Raw genomic sequence first — 19672 nt, 5'->3', positions numbered from 1 at the left:
CTAGGGGGCGCTAGTGCAGCTGGAACACTGAATGACTTAAGTCCACCTGACCATTGCTTTGGACCCGTGGTGAATGCAGCAGCTCTTGCCTGAACTAGCAGTGCCCCGGCTAAAGGGCTCAGCCTACCCTCATGGCAAGGACCTTTGCCAACAGAGCCACTTGGGTACCCACCTACGATGGTGCAGCCTATGATGCCCTGCTCTTACACAGCCCAAAGCTGGAGCCACGCTCTGGGAGACCAGGTGTCCACTGGGCGAGAGAGCGGAAGCTGAGTGGCATGAGAAAGAAAACAGAGGAGCTTCCTGGTCGCTTGCAGCGAGCCGTACGAAGCGTGCGATTGGCCGGCTTCTGACAGACTAAATAAATCCTGAACCGGCGAGGAGACACGTGAAGGGCGGCCTGGGAAGCACATCCATCAGAGCCTGAAGCAGCTCCAAGGTCTCCGAAGTGAACAAGCGGAACGGACAGAGGGCCAGGGCTGCTTCTCTGTCTGTTTCCCCCCCCTCCCCACCCGCACACCGCTTCTCTGTCTGTTCCCCCGCCCCCCACCCGCACACCGCTTCTGTCTGTTCCCCCCACCCGCACACCGCTTCTGTCTGTTCCCCCGCCCCCCACCCGCACACCGCTTCTGTCTGTTCCCCCCCCCGACCCGCACACCGCTTCTGTCTGTTCCCCCCCCCGACCCACACACCGCTTCTGTCTATTCCCCCGCCCCCACCCGCACACCGCTTCTGTCTGTTCTAACCCCGCCCCCACCCGCACACCGCTTCTCTGTCTGTTCTAACCATGCCCGCACGCGCGTCTCCCGCGGTGTGATGACCTCATCCCCCGCAGGCTTCCCGCTCCCGCGTTCAGCTCCCGCTGGTACCCACCAAACACGCACCATCATATCAATGAACAGCTTTGCTCCTATTAAAACTTTAAACATTCAGCAATCAGGAGGAGCTCTACCGGTGTCTGAAAGGTTGCTGAATTTCAGATGAGAAATGACACAGGTTGGTATTCAGTGCGCATCTCCACTGTGCATAAATCCAAACCCCGCATTTCAAACGCAGGGAAAAGGGCGCTCCGATGCCGCACGCCCAAAGCGCTTTCAGTGAAATGCTCGGGCCACAATTTCGGCGACGCGGAATCAAACGCGCAACGTGCTCACACGACAACCCGCGGGCCAAGCACACGGTCCACCGGCATCGCCGTGTGCGAGCAGCGCTGTCCCACGCCGGCGCGGTGCCGTCCGACCCCGCAACTCTTCTGCGCAGTGTGCGCTCGTCGCCTCAGAGCCAATCAAAGGCCGCCGTAGCCGTAGGAACAGGCCCCCTTTAATCTGCCCCGCACGCACGCGCACACGCACACACGCAGATTTTGCCAGGCCACTCCAGTCACAGCTGCCCCTCCACTCTGCTCTCCACTCGCGCATACGGAGAGGCAGTGAGAGCAGGCGCTGGACAAACACCCGCAGCTGCGGGACGTTAGCGTTAGGAAACACGCCGCCACCGCCGCTGTGGCTTCAGAAACACACGCCCCTTTCACCGCCTCTCTGCGTGGCGCCGTTCCTCTTTCAGACGGCCGGAGGAATGAGCCCCACTGCACACGCCCGGCTCAGATTAGGAACGCACAAACATGATTAATGCGTTACATCACTCTAATGCCAGCGGAATATTAATGGGCTGCGATGCTGGCTTGGCTTGGCTGACCATCCCTCTATAGCAAGGAGACGGGTCACAATGCACACCCCCACCCAAAGAACAGCACAGAACTGGAAGCAGTAAAATTAGTCACCGTTTCTGCTGTTTTTACATCATTCTGTTTGCTTAGCAGATTTGCTAATCCAGAGTGATTTATGCATGGTGATTTTTACACATATTATGGACAGTACAGTATACACTGCCATTCATATATCATAAGGAGGAGACGAGGACAAGAACAGACAGAGTCTCCATGGTAACCGCAGCCGTAAGGAGCTGCGGTCTGTGGATCCGGGAGCAGAACGTGCCCTTTGGAATGTTGGGGTATTGAGGCTTCCATCCTGCTTCATACCTCAAATCAGCCTTCTGCTCTTAATTACGCACAACCCCCCCCCCCCCCCCCCCCCCCGCTCTTCTGTGCATCAATCTGAAAGCCAAGGTTACACTGAAATTCAAACCCACTGACAACCATGAAAGACACTCAGCAATGCTTCACCAAGTATGCAGGACCTCTACGTAGCAAGAGCCACTGATACTCCATACAGATGCAAAACCACAGCGTGACTCATAATCAGGTACTCTTGAAGACCACTGCACTTCATGAGCACTTGGTGAAGCGATCAAATAAGAACAAGAACCATCACCAAACCCTAGCATTACCGCGCTTCACCTGGCAAACACATCAAGAGTGTGAAAGAGCTACAGCATATCAGCATTCCTCTCTCCAACCTCAGGGCATACCCACACAGTAAATGCACAATGTTAAATCAACTCAATTAAATTCTGTTTTATCCTGATAAGAGTGCATTTGATCCCTACGGGCTCAGATGCACTCTATGAGTTGAATGAGCACTGAAACCTTGACTGTGTACATAGCAGGATCTAGCACACGTTCCATTAAGCCATTGAGCACTAGTGGAGATGTGACTAGGGCGGGACATTTCACTCTTTCATCTTCATCATGTGACCTGAGGTCGTCTGTGAGACACAGGTGGAAACAGAACAGATGGGAAAAAAACACAGTTCAGCTCTAATTAAAGCCAGACCCCTAAACGCTCCTGTGTGCTTATCTAACAGGGGAAAGCTAACCACCCCCCCGTATAATAAAAAATCATCAGTGTGGTAATATGGAGATCAGGGCATCTACTGCTATTGGTGCATGCAACACCCAGGTGCTTTACCAAAGGAATCCTGCACAGAGGGTGCAACAAGCTCCAGCTAGTTTAAGAAATCCATGATTGCTCCCCCCCCCCAAAAAATTCCATCTGTTACAGTCCAATTCCTTTCACAGCGAAGAGACGGAAGAAAGGAGAAAATATATGTGGTTTCTCAGATGGACAGCGATACAGTCTTGTCTGAGGCATGGACAGAGACCAGAGAAAAGATGAGAAAGATGAGATTAGTGTATGAAAGAGTGGGTCGAAACGGTGCTCATCAAAGTGGACAATCTAGCTTTGGAGACAGAACAGGCAGTCCCCTTATCTGAAGCCTCTTATTCCTGTTGAAAAATGCCCCCTTTCTGTTATGGGAATTAGGCAGTGGGGAATCTTTAGCTGCTGTAAGCCATCAGGACGGTGTGTGGGTGTGTAAAATCTGGACAGGAACCATATGTACCATCAACAAATGAAATGGTAATTGGCAGATGCTTTCTGGGTATATTTGAGGCATATCCCTTGTTAGCATAGCCAAAAAGAATCCTCCAATTATTGCGGGTGTTGTTACATTTGTAGTTAGCATTGTAGTCCGTGATTGGTGGAGAGCCTCTGGTTTGACACGTTGGTCCCCATTTCATAATCCCTGCTGTCCACGGCGTGGCAGCAGCAAGGCTTGTTAGTCAAATTTACAGGGCCTGCTGCAGAGCTCAACTGCTCAGCTGTGACGAAGATTTTTGGGGAGGTGTGTGTGTGTGTGTGCGCGCGTGTGTGTGTGTAAGGGGGGGTATGCTTGTGCTCTCCTCTCTGCAGATTACTACTGAAGAAATATTGGCTGCATTCATCTCCATGGAACAGTACGGAACACCCCACTGTTACAATGCCTCTAATAGCCTTCTCTCTTCCTTTCATTGATAAAAAAAGACATGAAGCATATTACGCATTCAGAGAATAATGATATACCCACACACAGTAAACATCCATGGTTAACTGAACTCTAAAAGAGTATATATTAGAGCAATAGGGACCATATTTACTCTGTACGAGTTGACTCTACACTGAATATTTTAACTGTGCAGAAAGAGATATTATGTGTTTGCTTCTTCAGCAAAGACTTGTAGCGGAGGACAACATTTGTGTAAAAATGCAATACTTTTTCTTAATGAATTATTTATATAGAGAGAGAAAGAAACATGTTATTGGCACGAATTTCATGAACAGAAATATCAGAGGGAGCGTTCATAGCTCAAAAGAGGGAACAACCAAACGTATGCTAAATGCTCTACTGCATTATTAAAGGTTTGCCTTGTGTTGGGACCTGTTTACATGGCTAATATACAGTTCAACTTCAAGAATAAAACAGTTTCAAGACAAACAAGTCTCTAAAGCAGGCAAATTCTGCATTTTGTCCACACAAATCATCAAAGCAGCATCCAACATAGAAGGATCTCAGTCGGTCAGAACAGAGGGGAAGACTGTCGATGGGAAGGTACACAGGAGTGGCACAAGCCATTTAGATTCAGTGTGAACAAGTCACAGCATCCTCAGGTGGAATATATACGAGTGTGCTGAGCGCGAGTTATAGTTAGCATAACACTGCACACGGGTACAGTTCACACAATGCAGACGTGCAGTAGAAGACAGAAGGAGGCTATTTCACACACAGGGTGAGAACCACAACCAGACAGAGGTGTTGAGACAAATATGCATAGAGGCAACGTATGCATAGCTAAACATGCACAGACACGTGAGATATATCCACTTATAACCTCCAAACACACACACACAAACACACACTTCGTATTCCAGGACCGGCTGGAGGATTTCTACTCTAACACTGGAGAGGAAGAGGAGGAGGAGGAGAGAGGTGGGTGGAGGTGAAAAAAACAAAAAGTATTCTCGTCTTTACCTCCCGCATCACTAGACTGATCATCTTGAATGAGGCATGGATGGAGATAAGAACAGACGCACATGAAAAGCAGTGAAACAAAAAACAAACAAAACAAAAAAACACAAAGCACACGGCATATCAGTCAGGTTAATCCGATGGGGTTTTTTTTTTTTTTTCACCTGCCAACATTCTGAATGGGAACGTTTTTTTTAGGTAACAGACCAAACAGCACCAATCTATCCACAGCCCATCGCCGGGGTATTTTTCAACATAAACACAGTTAGCGGGTTTCCCATTAACCTCTTCTGATTCAATAAAGCCAAGGCAACAAATCTCAGACCCAAACAGCCCCATTCCAGTGATTCACTGAGTGCCGGGGCACACGTGCAGGACCCAACTGGCTTCAGCACTGCTAAAGCTACACACCGGCGTGTTCCAGAGGCCAGCTAAGGAGGACACGGCCCGAAAACTTCAGACGTTAGCAGCTTCAGCAGGACGCTTACAGCTCCTCTTTCAGAGGGAGAAAGGGCACGGGCAGCTGCTTTAATCCCAGCGCGCGGCGGCTCCTGAGGGACACGGCGGGAAAGAGACGGTGTGTTCACGCCCCTGCTTCCCCCACGTGTCCCCAAACGAGCCGCGCCTGGCTGTCCGGCCGTGACCCCGCAGCCAACCCAGCAGACATGATCGCACGCCGGACCCTCCAAACACACACACACACATGCAGGCCCCTCCAAACACACACACACACATGCAGGCCCCTCCAAACACACACACACACAGGCGCTACAGCAGCAGCGGAGGGCCGGTCCAGAGCTCTGCTGCCCTGGAGTTCAGAGGTCTGAGGCGTTAGCGTTAGCATCGGCACACTCACCCTTCACCCTCTCCCCGCGGTTCAGCTGGATCTCGCCGTCCCCCTGCGGCGTGTAGGGCTTGACCACGATGAAGGTGCGGCCGGGGACGGCGCTGTACAGTTTCCTCTTGGGGCCCCGGGGCCCGGCGAGGGCCGGCGGCTGGGGAGGGGGGCTGGGCTCCCGCTGGACCGTGCTGGGGCTGTAAACGAAAACATAGGTTACCGTGGTGATCCCCGGCAGCTGGCAGCCGAGTCCCGTGGTCACCGGCATGGCGCGGGCCGGCCCCCCGCCCCCGTCCTGGGCCGGGACGCCGCGGGAGCGACCCCCCTCCCCCCCCTCCTCCTCCTCCTCCAGCGCGCCGCGCGTCCCTACGGGAGGCGGGGGCCGGGCTGGGAGTCACGCATGTCCAGGGGGGCTGAGAGGTCCCCGCTTCTCTCCGGCTCCTGCTCGTGCTCCTGCTCCCATCCAGCCCTGCGAAACACTGAGAGCGATGCGCGGAGCTGCTGCCCTCGTCTCCTCTCCTCCCCGCCTCCCCCCCCCCTCCTCTCCGCGCCTCCCCGCCCCCTCCGCTTTAGCTCCCGCTCCTAAAACAGCTCTTTGGGGAGCGCGGGGCGTAAAAGCGGCGTCCCGCTCGCTTAATTGGCCCTGTGCCCCACCCCCGCTTGTCCCTTCCCGCCCCCCCCCCCCACCCTCTACCCTTTTCCCTCCCACTCTTCTCCTATCCCCTCCTCTCCTCCCCCACCTCACACCGCCCGCGCCTGAGATACACGGCCAGAGAATGCTAAGAGAGCTGCAGGCTGCCGGTTCACCGTTCTCCCATTCATCACTGCTGCTGCTGCTGCTACTACGGCAAACGCTACAGCTAACGCTACTGCAGCCGCTACAGCTACTGTCAATGCTGCTGTGACTGCTAAAGCTGCTGCTGCTCCTGCTACTGCTACTGCTATCGCTAATACTACTGCTAATGCATTCACTCTCATCACAACGGCTGCTCTCTCTCCCTCTGTTTCTCCACCATTCCCTCTCTCCTGCTCTATTGCAAGATCAGCTGTGTGTGATTGCGTGTGTCTGTGTGGGTGCGCGTGTGTGTCTGCGCGCATTTGAGCATGTGCGTGTGCCTGTGCGTTTTGTCACTGTGTTCCTCAGCATCTTGTTCCGTGAGTCAGGAATGTATCAACCCCTCAGCTGAATCAAACACAATCCCAAACACAAACACATCCTCTTTTTTTCTCACCCCTGCTCTCTCCTTCGCTCTCCTCCCCTCTCATTCACTCTTCCTGTCTTCTACGCTCACCCTTTTTTGCGCTCGCTCTATCACTCTCCTTCAGTCTTTTCCTCTCCTCCCTCTCCTTTACCTCACCTCTATTTCCCTCTCACAGTTGCTGCAGGGATACAGAGCAGGAGATTCAGTTCAGTGCCAACGGCTGAGCTGAGGGTGCAGTGCATTCACGCAACAGAAAATACAGAGAGAGAGAGAGAGGGGGTGATTCTGACCCAGTAAAACACCAGGATGTGGGCCATCGCACACAGGACCCTGATAGGAAAGACACAGAACTGACAAGCACAAACAGACAGACAGACACACAGAGACAAACAGGCAGGCAGGCAGGCAGGCAGGCAGAAAGACAGGCAGACAGATAAACAGTCACACAGACAGACAGGCAGTCACACAGACAGACAGGCTGACTGCGGCTGCTGGATCCTGCCCTGTTCAGTGACAGAGCTTTGCCTGAGCTTCATAATAAACAGCCACTCTTAAGCACTCTTCTCCCACAGCATTGTGTGCTTTGCAAGCAAATGATATCCACTCATGAATAACGATTCTTGTGCCTCACATTCAGCCAGAGCTTAAACACCTAAATGCACAGAAATGTAAAATAAAAACTGTTGAGAGTACACGTGAGAGTGTCTGCTCCTAAATGACCTCAGGATGATCTCCAATTAGAAAGCCGGAGGGTGCTATCTGAGAAGCAATCCGCCACTACTGCTTTCTGCAATGCACTTTATTGACATTGCACAAAACCTTAAATCTTGGACCTCATTTGAGTGTGAAAACTCTTAAATTTGTTTCCGTACTCATAAGATATTTACTACAGTTCCCACATTTCCCAGGTGTGAAATAACGGATAACTTCATCATCACACTGGGAACGAACAGGACCGTGACGCTTTGCGTTAAACGAGTCCTTTAAAATCAAAACGGCAAAGACTGAACCTGAACACGTCTTTGCTCTTCAGTTGATTATTTTAGAGGAGACTCTAAACTACTGCTGAACATTAGCAAAAAGCTAATGCTATGAGACACCAGAACACCCCCCCCCCCCCCACCCCTTCCCCTGTAAAACATACAGCAGAGTTCCCGCTGTTTCAGGAACAGGAAACGCAGACAGATTACGCGCTCGCGCTGAGTGGAGACACAGACAGCACGCGCACACACACGCACACACACACACAGACAGACACGCACACACACACACACACACACACGCACACACACACACAGGCGGCGGCGGTGCCAGATGACAGCCGCGGCGGGAGGAGCCGCGGGAAGCCGCTTTACTTAAACGCGCGTTGGGAGAGGCCACTGAGACTGAACGCTAGCGTTTCAGCAGCAGGGCCGTCACCGCCCCGCCCTCCCAGCGCACACCAAACGCACTTAAACACCGCACGCGGTTTGGCCAGGGTGTACCGGAGCCAACTCAAATCCAGGAGTCAACGTCCTGAAGGAAGTTCTGCTTTGCAGGAGCTAAAATGCTTAAGGCCCACACAGCACAATATCCATTTCCATGGCAACAAACTCTTTATGCCACGAGAGGAAATCGATCTGTCATTAGCATGTGCTAACCTGGAACGATAGCCATTGGGTCAAAAGGGACTTCATTAATCATTACACTGGGAAAGCGGGGGGAGAACGACGGCATCCTGAACCCAAACCCAACCCAAAATAACCCCCTGCTCCCTCACTGCTAAATCTGACGGCTTCGTGCTGTGGACAGCATGGTGATATCTCCACATCATGTTGAAGACATATACATAAATAGATATATAAATACATACATATATAGATATTTCAAGAGCTTTCAATGTGTGTCATAAAAGCACAGAGCACATTGTGTTTGAGAAGCTGCGCATTAGGTCCCATCTAGCACAGCAGACGTCCCTTGCCTTGAATCCTTGGAGGCTTACGATGACGATGACGCCCGTGAGGACAGATCTCATTTTTTCGGACATTCTACGCATCTAGTTGCCTTGGCATCTAGTCACCTTGGCAACGTATTCTTCTTCTTTCTACTTGCTGATCAGATCCTTGGTCTCAAAACTTCTCTCTCATTGGATTTACTGTAAGCAGCGTTCGTTACCTTGGTGATACACAGGGTGACCTCAATGGTTCACATGCACATGCAAGAACACAAGCGAGCCGTACTAAAACAGGTTTTTAAGCAATTGAACCGTTAGAGTGTTTCTCAGCCTCTGTGAAGCAGACTTTGTGCTCATGTTTACCAGCTGAAAACAGCCAGGGTCAGAGTTCCAACACCCCATTACCTTCAGCCACCGGTTGCCATGGGGACGCAGAGTGAACGGAAGGTGAGAAACCGAACAGCGTAAAAACAATGGCCATGATCTGATGGTGCTGCCATAGCATGGCCTTGTGTGTCTGCTCGAGCGTGTGTGTGTGTGTGTGTGTGTGTGTGTGTGTGTGCGCGTGCATGTGTGTGTGTGTGTGTGTGCGTGCACGTGAGTGTGTGTGTGCACACTGTCATCGTTATAGCGTCGGTCAGCAAAGTCTCATCTGAAATTGATTGCCCTGGCCCATCAGAATTCAGTGCCTTGGCTTGCGCTGTCCCGGGGGAGAAAATGGAGGAGGGAGAGAGAGAGAGAGGGAAAGTAACTGCTGGTGACAGTGGAAGTGGAGGCACAGGACACGACCTCCTCCATCATTCAGACCCATCTGATCTGCAGCCACTGCAACCGCAGCATCACGGAGTGAAGAAAACGAGCAAACACTCTTCTGTCTGTAAACTGAACAGATACTGATATTGCAGAATCAGACTGTCTCTATGAACCGCAAACCGGTCGTAGGTTTTTAGGTTCAGAGGGTGGCAGGCGGGGAAAAAGTGTGTAGCTTGGGTCTATTTGGCTCAATACACTAGCGGCCATAATACTGTACTGCAAGCATAATCAGAAACACAGCGCTGTGGATTGGGCCTACTGATATTCATATACCGCATAACACTGCACATCTTAATATCATCCGTGCACGAGTTCATAGGTGGAATGAGCTGCAGTGGGGAAATCAATGGAACGGGGTTTTATAAAAAACGGATTACCGGAATGTACTTTGCCGTTTTTAAAATGCTTTCAGGGGCACCGCATCTTAAAAACAGCCGTGAGAGATTAGCCCGTCTTGTCTAATCTCGCCACGTTTGAAGTCCAGACAAAAGGCCCATGTCATTTCTCATCCTGTCTGTGTGAACATCAAAAGCCCTGCAGCCGAGGATTTGACTGAGCCAAAAAAAGCTCTCCCCCCCCCCCCCTCCCCCTCCCTGTTGGGGAGTAATCTTAAAACTTTGTCACATAAGGTTGCTTATCAGCGATGACTGGACAAGCATGCCCTCTGAGTAAGCACATTCAAATGAGGATAATTAAGCTCCCTCGCCGTGGATAAGCAGGGAGCTGTCCTTCCTCCAGAAGGTGAGGAGCTCAGTCCCCTCGTTTCCCCTCGGCCGCCATTACGGCTCCACACGCACGCAGACAGGGCTCAAACGGCACGCCGGCCAATCAGAAGGCAGATCCAGCCCCCCTGGGCTCATGACTGCAGATATCAGCCTGTCGCTCTGCTAAATGAATATCAGCCAGGCCGATATCTACTCTGTGCTAAGTGGATATCAGCTGGGCACATTCCTGCTCTGCGCTAAGTGGATATCAGCTGGACAGACTCCCGCTCTGTGCTAAGTGGATATCAGCAGGACAGACTCTGTGCTAAGTGGATATCAGCCAATCAGGCTCCTGCTCTTTGCAAACTCGATTTCAGCCGGTCAGTCTACTGTTCCATGCAACCAGTGTCTGGTCCTTTTCCAACATTCACCTCAAAGGGACCATCTGCATGGCTCAGATATCCCACAAGCATCAATCCATCACCCGTTCATTATGCTTTCTAAACCACAGCTCACCACTTTTACTTCATTTTAACAGAAATGTGTTCTCCCCCTTTATCCATCAATGAAACCATTCAAGTTTACTCCGAGTTATTTTATGCCCATCTGATCCCAAAAAAGAAAGTCATGAATCCAAGTATTGAAAATATAAGGAAGACTGAGCACTGAACACATTCTAAAAGCAGAAAAACTCCATACCGATACCAATATTTCTCAGAATATTCCCTCCAAAAACATTTCTTATGCTTTAATGAAGAGTAACAAAAGCACATCTGCTCTTAAATTACAGAGAAAGCAAATGACCTATTACCCAACTCTCATGTCTAACACCCATGTTGTAACACGACACCAATTAAGGATTAATTACACACATGCATCGCAGTAACCATGGAAACCTCAAGCGCTCCTCCTGCTGGAGCCTCCTGTCTCCAGACAGGCAAATAAACAGTCAGCAGCATTTACTGCACAGGACCCTGACTTCACGCATCCCACGCAGTGCTGGAACTTGTACTTACAGTCGCCACAATTTATCCTTCCAAAGCAGCCAGCCACCGGGGCGGCGTCTATTTCTATTTCAGTCTGCAGCCCACCAGTCTCCTATTAAAGGGGGTTTCAGTTCCAGAGGCCTCGCGCAGAGCCTGGTCATTATGAGGCCCAGCGTGCCGACCATGCAGACTAATGCACAGGCTCAGAGGCCAAGCGGTTGGAGCGCACGCGCGCACGCACACACACACACGCGCGCACACACACACGCACACGCACACGCACACGCACACGCACACGCACACGCACACACGCGTGACTGACACAACCAGTGTTGCTATTGCCATCTCCTTGCCTGAGCTCATTCTAACCCAGCCCATGTGATTGCATCCCCTTCTCCCCTACGCATCGTAGCCTAATGATGATGACTGGAGCGTCCGCAAAGTCCGCGCTACACTAGAGAAAAACCCTGACGTCTGTTAAAGATGAAGGAGGGTGCTTTTCTCCATTTACGCAGTGAGGGAGGGGGCCTGTCTGTAAAAGGAACGGAATGAGAATTAAAGGAAGTACAACAGCTAACAGAAAAAACACCCCCGGGGGTATTCTGTAAAAAATGGAAAGCGTTCTATAACTGACCTTACAATTAAGCATCTCTAACTGGGGATGGCGTGGGAAATGCAAATCACACACCAGAGTTATATCCCTTGCGGCATTGATTCATAAACACCTGGCATAATCAGTAAATATGGGAATATTTTGGGACTGATGTCCCTTGAAGTGTTACACATCTTACTCATTATCTGAGAACATGAAAGCACCACAGAGGGGTTAAAAGGCAGCACGGTTATTATTTTGTTGTTAAAAATATCCTGCTTTGGCATGCAAGTGTGTAACCACACTTTTTCATTACACACAATTAATACCTCAGTGTTTCTTTAGCTGTGATGGCCTCAAATTAATTATTCAGTTAGACACCCCACACACACAGGTTCGATTCCCGAGTAGGACACTACCATTGTTGAGCAAGGTAATTAACCTGCATTGCTTCAGTATATATATCCAGCTGTATAATTGGATACAATGTAAATACTACGTAAAAAGTCATGTAAGTCGCTCTGGATAAGAGCTAATTATGCTGATAATGTAATGTACAGTAATGTAACACAGAGACCAAGACCAATTTCCCTATGGGAACAATAAGCTACATATATATCTATTTACAAACACATAGTGTTGGATAATGCGATGCTATTGAAAGGGATAAAAAAGTGACAAAACTGTATAGAGCTGTAGGAGGGTATAAATGTGATTTTGAACATGACTGTTCATGTATGTTAGTGAGTTACATCAAACATCAAGCATACTGACACAAGAGTGAGTTAAGTGCACTGTGACATCTCTCCTGGGAACAGGCAGATTCAGAACTGCTGACTTTGTTCCCCCCTCCACACACACACATTTTCCGTCACCATGGAAACCTTTATTCCAAGAGAAACAGCAGTCTTACAAAGATCCATAATAGAATTACCATGGATTCTCATCGAAAAAGAGCATTATTAGACATAAAGAGAGAGAAGAGAGAGCGGGCAGAAAACTGCACTGAGGAGTTATTCCCTCACAGACAGAACCAGCATGCGGCTCCATCTCGGTGACACAACTGGCAGACCCTAATGGCCACGATCACTTGATCAGTGTCAAAGAGGAGTTACTCGCTGAAAAGACACCAGCATCTCTCACACCGCTCTCCAGCCATCCTCAGATGTTTTAACCACAAAAGCCAGCCATCCTAAAAGACCAACGGAAGCACTGAGCAAATGTTCAGTTTGACTGTGGGCTCGTAGACACGAGGAAGACAGGCAGTGGATGAACGGACAGTACAGTACAATGCATTTCAAGCACTCCACAGTTTCGGCACCAAAGAGATCACCAGAAAAGTTTCCTTAAGTCAAATCAGCCACCACACTCAATGTGCCCTTTTCTCTAGCCTCATTCTCCCTAAACCCCTTCTGCTCCACAAGGGTAAAAACCTTGCCACCGACTGGTCAGAATGGTGATGGTATAATGACATCACAGCCTGGCCCTCTCCTTATATGGTCGTTGGCTGGCTAGTTCCTTGTGCGGTGCACAGTTGAGGAAGTGAAGGCTGGGGCGGCAGGGCTGACCAGCAGCGCTAATTTCACACTCCCCTGCTTCCCGCGCGGGGGCGGCCAGCTGGTCTCGGCCGGTCGCCGGGGCAGTGCCGGGCCCTGATAGGCTGCGTGCGCGAGGGAACTGGGGCAGGACGCCGCGGCAACGCGCCCACCTGACCCGCGCTAGGCTCATCCACGGAGGTGTCCGCCCGACTTGTCACGCCCAGATTGGGGAGCGCAGCCGGCCCTGCAGTACAGACAACCGCTACCCTGCGGCCGTAATTAAAATGGCAGATGAGCCGGCGCTGACAGGAGGGCGAGGCCCGACAGGAGGAGGAGACGCGAAGCCAAAAAACTCCGCTAACAGCAGCGAGCAAACCTGTTCAGGTTCATCATCTCCTGCGACTTCAGGCAAACGGCTGAAAAAGTAGGCCGAATACTGTTACTACTATACTTCTAACCCAACTCACATCGCTACACTACAATACTAATGATTAAGATGCACCATATGTAAGTACTAATGTTTCCAGCTACTGCAAATCATGAACGCAAGATGGCTGACAACCTCGGATTGAAGGTGAAAGATCAAACCCGTCAAGGGAACTAAACCAGCAGTGCCAGTGCACAGCGGCAAGCTGAGATGATTCCTCAAACACCTTCAAAAAAAAAAAGTGAATAAAAATAGGAAAAAGGAAGATGACACAAGGCGTATATAGTCTGTTTCAACACAAGGGGGCGCACCGCTGGGGCAGTAAGAGATGCACTGAGGGACGGACGGCAGAGGAAGGAGAGACCGAGCTGAAGGTCTGGCTGGCAGGGGCTCATCAGACTGGGGCGACACGCGGGCCCGTGATTGATGGGCGAGTGATGGCGCGCGGGGGGCTTTGGGGGGGGGTTCGGGCGCGCGGCTGTCCCACCACAGCCATCCCGCTGTCAGAGGCGTCAGAGCGTTATTGCTGCTTCAGGCCTTGGTAATAAAGCGGGAGTTGCCGTGGCAGCTGAGGCCGGTGTAAGAGTCCCGGCAGGTGAAGACACTCTCTCCTCGGGTCACACTTCTCAGCTGTGACATCATGACCTCGGTGACCAGCACAGCCGGTAAGAGGGCAGTGGGGCTCACTCCATATTTCAAAACAAATTACGATGTCACATTCTGGCAGCTAAATGGAGGCCAAAGATGAACTCCTGGTTATAAAACCTAGGACAAGTTACTGGCTGGACCCAAGAAGTATTTATATGTCAGCCTGGCAGAAGACTTTGACTATGTGCCCATTTGTCTCAGTTGAAATGAATCTCTTCTCAGTTGAGATCCATTTAAGTCATGGGTATTAAATGATTATTTTAAAGCAGAAACTGCTGAAAACTTCTCTTAGGGAAACTCGGCCCTTTAAGGAACGATAGTACCTCTTTCTTTTTTTGTTTGCCCCGAGCTTCTCCCTTCCCTGGGATAATGAGCATTTCACCGGCAGCATGTCCCATGCTTTCAGTGCTGACCCCGGAAGCCTTCCCTGGAGACAGTTGCCAGGGCCTGCACTACGGGGCATTTCTGTTCCCCGTGTTAAAGACGGAGGCGACGGACGAGCAGGTGTGCGGCAGCAGGGGCTCAGGGCCAACGGGACGTCTGATTGACTGCTTACAGTGACTAACAGAGACTGACTCCAGCTTCCAACCAATCACAAACTAATTAAGAGACCGCATTAAAAAACAAAAACAAAAGCAAATGGCGTACAGCTTGCACTCTCTCTCTTCCTCCACCCTCTGGAGTATACTAAAGCTGGAGTATGACACCGCAGGGAATTCTGGGAAGGCAGGCAAATGCAAGTCTGACGTTTCAGCAGGACACTGCGAGCAGGTGCCATTTGCAACAGAGATGTTTCATTTCACAGAGATATCAGGGAGGGGGGGGGGGGGTGCTACCCTGTCCCGCCCACCCCCAGGGCGCCCATTGTCTCCCTCACTCCCGTGTTTCTGGGGCTGCCGCATCCGTGCAGAACACCTGAGGCAGCCTCTCTTTCGGGACGGACGAGCTGCAATCTGCCTCCACACAAAGCAGCGACAAGCGCTCCTGGGAGAATACAGCACTGTGTCTGGGCTTAACAAGACCTTATTAATCCTGGCTAACATGCACTGCAATTTACCCAAATCACTCATGGGTACGCTCGCGCCTCCTTTCACAGTTCGTTTATTTTTGGTGAGTAACGGTGAAATGGACATGCTTTGGGAAATGCTTTTGGCTCAATGACTAATACAGGAAATGAGTGTAAATAAATTACAGTTCCACTACTGACACCTCCAACAGCCACAGACTCATATGTATCTTAGTCATCTCTAAATGCCTACCCGACGCTTACTTATGGATCCTTTAGGAAACAACAAAACACCCAGAAGACTGATAGTGCTGTTCTTTCAGACACCATTTTGCTTTGATTTAAAATGGCATAATATTGCATGAACAGGGAAAGAAATATGGAAAAATATAGGAGTCCAACTTGACTGACGAGAGATGCAAACAGGGCCTACAAACTGACAGACAAACAGCCTTGTTAAAACTGTACAAACTGACAACAGCACAGCCACAGAGCAGCCAGTGCAGAGTACTGAAATAGCAGCTCCACGGAAAAGGAGGGACAGAGACACACACACACACACACACACACACAGCAGCTTTAGCTGATAAACAAGCCCTTCTGCCTCGCACTGACCTCTCCCCTACACCTCTCTCACACACTGACCTCTACCCAGGACAGATAAGAGTAAGGGCAGGAGGTCAAAAAAAGGGGGGAAGAAAATGAAGAGGAGATGATAAAAGCAGATGAATAGAAGAATCAGCAGATGGACGTGGGGAAATTTAGGGAAGGTGATGAGTGAAGTGGAGAGGAAGCCGACGGTCAGGGTAGGGGTCCTTACCTGAGGCGTCCGCGGGGCTGCCTGCGCAGGCTGAGGCGGTCGGCCTCCTCTGGCACGCGGTGCAGCGAGGGCGAGCGGGAGTGCGAGCTGCGGGAGCTGGCCGTGCTCTGCAGGCTGTCCCCGGCCTCGCCCGCCCCCGGCCCCGCCCCGGCGCCCGCGGGGGGGCCCAGCGGCGGCAGGCTGCGCAGCGAGGGCACGGGCGAGTGGGCGGGGGCCGCGTGCCCGTCCGCGTGCAGGTTGTTGTCGCTGGCGGAGCGCAGCAGCGAGCGGGGCGAGGTCAGCGTGCCGCTGCCGGACGCCACGCGACGGCGGTTAGTGTAGGAGGGCGTCTCCCTGAAAGGCACTGTGGAGAGGGGAGGGGCTTATTTTAACACCGCGTCCCCCCTTCTGTAAAAGCACACACACACCACTCTCACACTTTATACCAGGGCCGGAAGGACCAGGGCTCAAAGAGTAAAGGTCCTGCCATGAGTTACTTCCACCCATGAACTCAGCCCAGCTGACTTCACCAATTAGTTCCACCTCCTGGCTGAGGGATTGTGCTAATTAGCAAATCCTGGTGATTGGAACAAAATACTGGGGAGGACTCCTGAACCTGGATTTTCCACCTCTGCATTTTACAGAACTTACAGGACACAGCTGTATACACAGGGAGTGATGTACCCCTGACTGGTATGAAAAAAGAACAGCAGCACTGATCCTGGATCCTCTAAACTCATTTGTGAGCCCAGAAAGACTGTGTTCCTAGGACTCATGCAACAGGCCTCCACAGCACGCTCGTTAGGAAGCTATTCAACCACCGCCGAGCCAATTAATACTACAGGCACAGATAGGTAAGCTACTCATTATTTGCAGTAATGAACAAACACAGCTTTATCATCTCAGCTGCAGTGGCAAAAGACCTACTGTAGAAATAAGAGGTTAGCAGTACAGTAGAAACCTGTTGCATTTGCTATCGATATTAATTGTTAAAGTTACAATGGCCTGCATTTAAAATAAATTCATATAAAACAAAATGAAGAGGTGAAGCCCAAAAGCACTTGCACAATTTTAATCTCAGCCACGAGGACTGTTGTCATGATATTTCCAGTGATTCTAACGAAACAGTGATGTGAAAACTGCACTCACCAACATCTGATGGTTTGTGAATCTTTATTATTTCCGCCAGATCAAAATTCCCAGCGATAATTGCCACCTGCAAAAACCGCAAAAACAAATTAGAAGGAAAGATAAGACATGCCTAAAACAGTGGGATTAGTGCACTCACGTAATTCCCAAAACATTACCTTTACAATCAATTATCAGTACAAATTTCAAAGTACTATCAAAATGTACAATGGGGATTTTCAGCTGTACATGACACACACACACACACACACACACGCACACACAAAAGCTGAACGTGAACAGACTATACCATCACTATTATAGACAAAAAAAGATACACATATTGCAGCCCATCATAGTTTATTCTAGGACAGTGAACTCCGTTGTCAGTGTAAAGCAGACCGAGTTTAATGCACCATTGGGCACAGGAGCATTTATTTTCTGATCAACAGCGAAAGGTACCCGATTCAGAAGTCAGAAGCGTCAGTCCTGACCTCAAGGCCCTTTCCAGCCCCAGTGAATCAGCCGGCTGGGCTGTGAGAACGAGCCGCGCTCTGAAGACGACCCGGAGAGACGTCACTCCCCACAGCAGTGCCGCGTTCTAAACGCAGCGTGATGACATGCGCATCAGCGCCTCCCGCACCCACATCACCGGCACCCGCTGCTTTTACTTAAAGCGCTTCGCTCGTACGGTAACAGCGACAGGAAATGTATTCAAAGAACTAAGTTCTCAGAGATACACATTAGATAAAGCAGAAAAATAAAACCCTGAAAACAATCCTTTTGTAGGACAGATGATCTTAAAGTCAATGGAGTTCAAAGGAGCATGCAGGTCTAGAACCGTCACCGTACTGGGAAGGCCAACAACCGCCTACCATTGACGAAACGACTAAACAACCGCGACTCGGTCCTGTCACGGAATATTCTGTGAAATATCCCACCCCATCTCTGTGTTCATCACAAACACAGAGCTCCCATGTCACCGATATGCCTCGCTGCACTTCAGCGGGAGAATAAGGCTTTCTGCTGCGCAAACCAAACACAGGAAACCTCCCATGGGCTCTCCAGGGAGCCTTCTGCAGTGTTTCCTGTCGATAGCAGATATCGCTCAGCTCAACAACTCCGCCACAAACTGTCAACAAGCAACACTGTGGGAACTCTTGATATCACAGGACGCACAGTTACAGTTGTTTTAAAAAAATAAAAAAAAAACAAGGTCAGGATGCGATTTCTCTGTGGACACTCAGACAAAAAGAAGTTCTCTGCAGCACACGGTGATAGGTCCTGTTCTCTGTGTTCTTCCATCTTTCTCTCACTCTCTCTCCATCTCCATCTCTCTTATCTTTACCGTTCCTAGCTGCGGGAGTCTGGGTATTATTTCTCCCTGTAGTCCCTCTCTCTCTCTGATTGTTAAATGCTCATTAAATCCCTGCCAGGCCACTGGATGGCCCCCCTCTTCTGTACCCTCCTTATTCTACAGCGGCTCCCACTGCACTGATTGCTCTCCACTCTAACAATGGATCCCACTTTGGGCCCGCCGCGCACTGCATGCTGGGAACGTATAAATCCAGACAGCGGAAGATTGCTTCTTTCAGACGGCGGTGAAATCAACAGGCCGTCCGCACAGCTTTAATAACCTCCAATCGTCGGGATCTGATCACACATACCAGCTTTTTAATCTCAGATACAAACAGCCAGGGGGCAAAAGTGCAATAAGCAGCTCTTTAACCCTTTAAGGAGTAAGAGCACAAAAGTGAGATGAGAATGTTCATAACTGGACATTCTAATGCTGATGTCACAGTCACTACTGGTAACTGAAATCAGTGGAGTTCTACAACACTGACTTAGAGTTTTGAAAAGAAAAAAGAATGCATTCCAAAGAACATACTCTTTCAAAGGGTTAAAGTCAGATAAGAGACAAACCATCACTGCCAAGACAATCTCACCACTGTTAATTCTGCTGCAATCACCAGTTTTCCAGGTGCAACGCTCAAGTGTTTGCATTTCTGAGCACAAAGCTATAAGGTGCACTGTGAATATGTAATTACACAGGACTGTTGGGTATACAGAGTGTGTGGTACCAGCACAATAGAGGAACCACATGAGACTGGCCCTGCTATGGTTTGCTGTGTGTGCTTTTGGGCAATACCCCATCTGCGTCCCCCGGCCACACAGACAGGGTAATAATGTCCTGTACTTTTGCCCCACCTCAACCATCTCCACAGTAATTACCCCCCCCCCCCCCCCCCCCCCAATCTCTGAGCTCTAGGGCTAATTAATATTTAACACACCAGATTTTCTTCATTAAGTAGCCA

General features: G+C 50.3%; 1 protein-coding gene across 12 annotated transcripts in view; it reads right to left on the bottom strand.

Annotated features, from left to right (window-relative positions):
* Positions 1 to 19672, bottom strand: part of LOC118219161 (SH3 and multiple ankyrin repeat domains protein 3-like) — a 195274-nt gene that overhangs the window by 59374 nt on the left and 116228 nt on the right. For all 12 annotated transcript variants that reach the window (XM_035402121.1, XM_035402114.1, XM_035402117.1 and 9 more), the window contains 3 exons: positions 17379 to 17445; positions 16251 to 16593; positions 5600 to 5778 (listed from right to left, as the gene is read on the bottom strand). In XM_035402121.1, coding sequence (XP_035258012.1) covers positions 5600 to 5778; positions 16251 to 16593; positions 17379 to 17445 — 589 coding nt within the window. The remainder of the gene's footprint in view (positions 1 to 5599; positions 5779 to 16250; positions 16594 to 17378; positions 17446 to 19672) is intronic.

Source organism: Anguilla anguilla, chromosome 19, assembly GCF_013347855.1.
Source record: "Anguilla anguilla isolate fAngAng1 chromosome 19, fAngAng1.pri, whole genome shotgun sequence".
In the NCBI taxonomy this organism is placed as follows: domain Eukaryota; kingdom Metazoa; phylum Chordata; class Actinopteri; order Anguilliformes; family Anguillidae; genus Anguilla; species Anguilla anguilla.
Note: the sequence above shows the minus strand (reverse complement) of the source record. Positions and strands in the feature narration are given on the sequence as shown.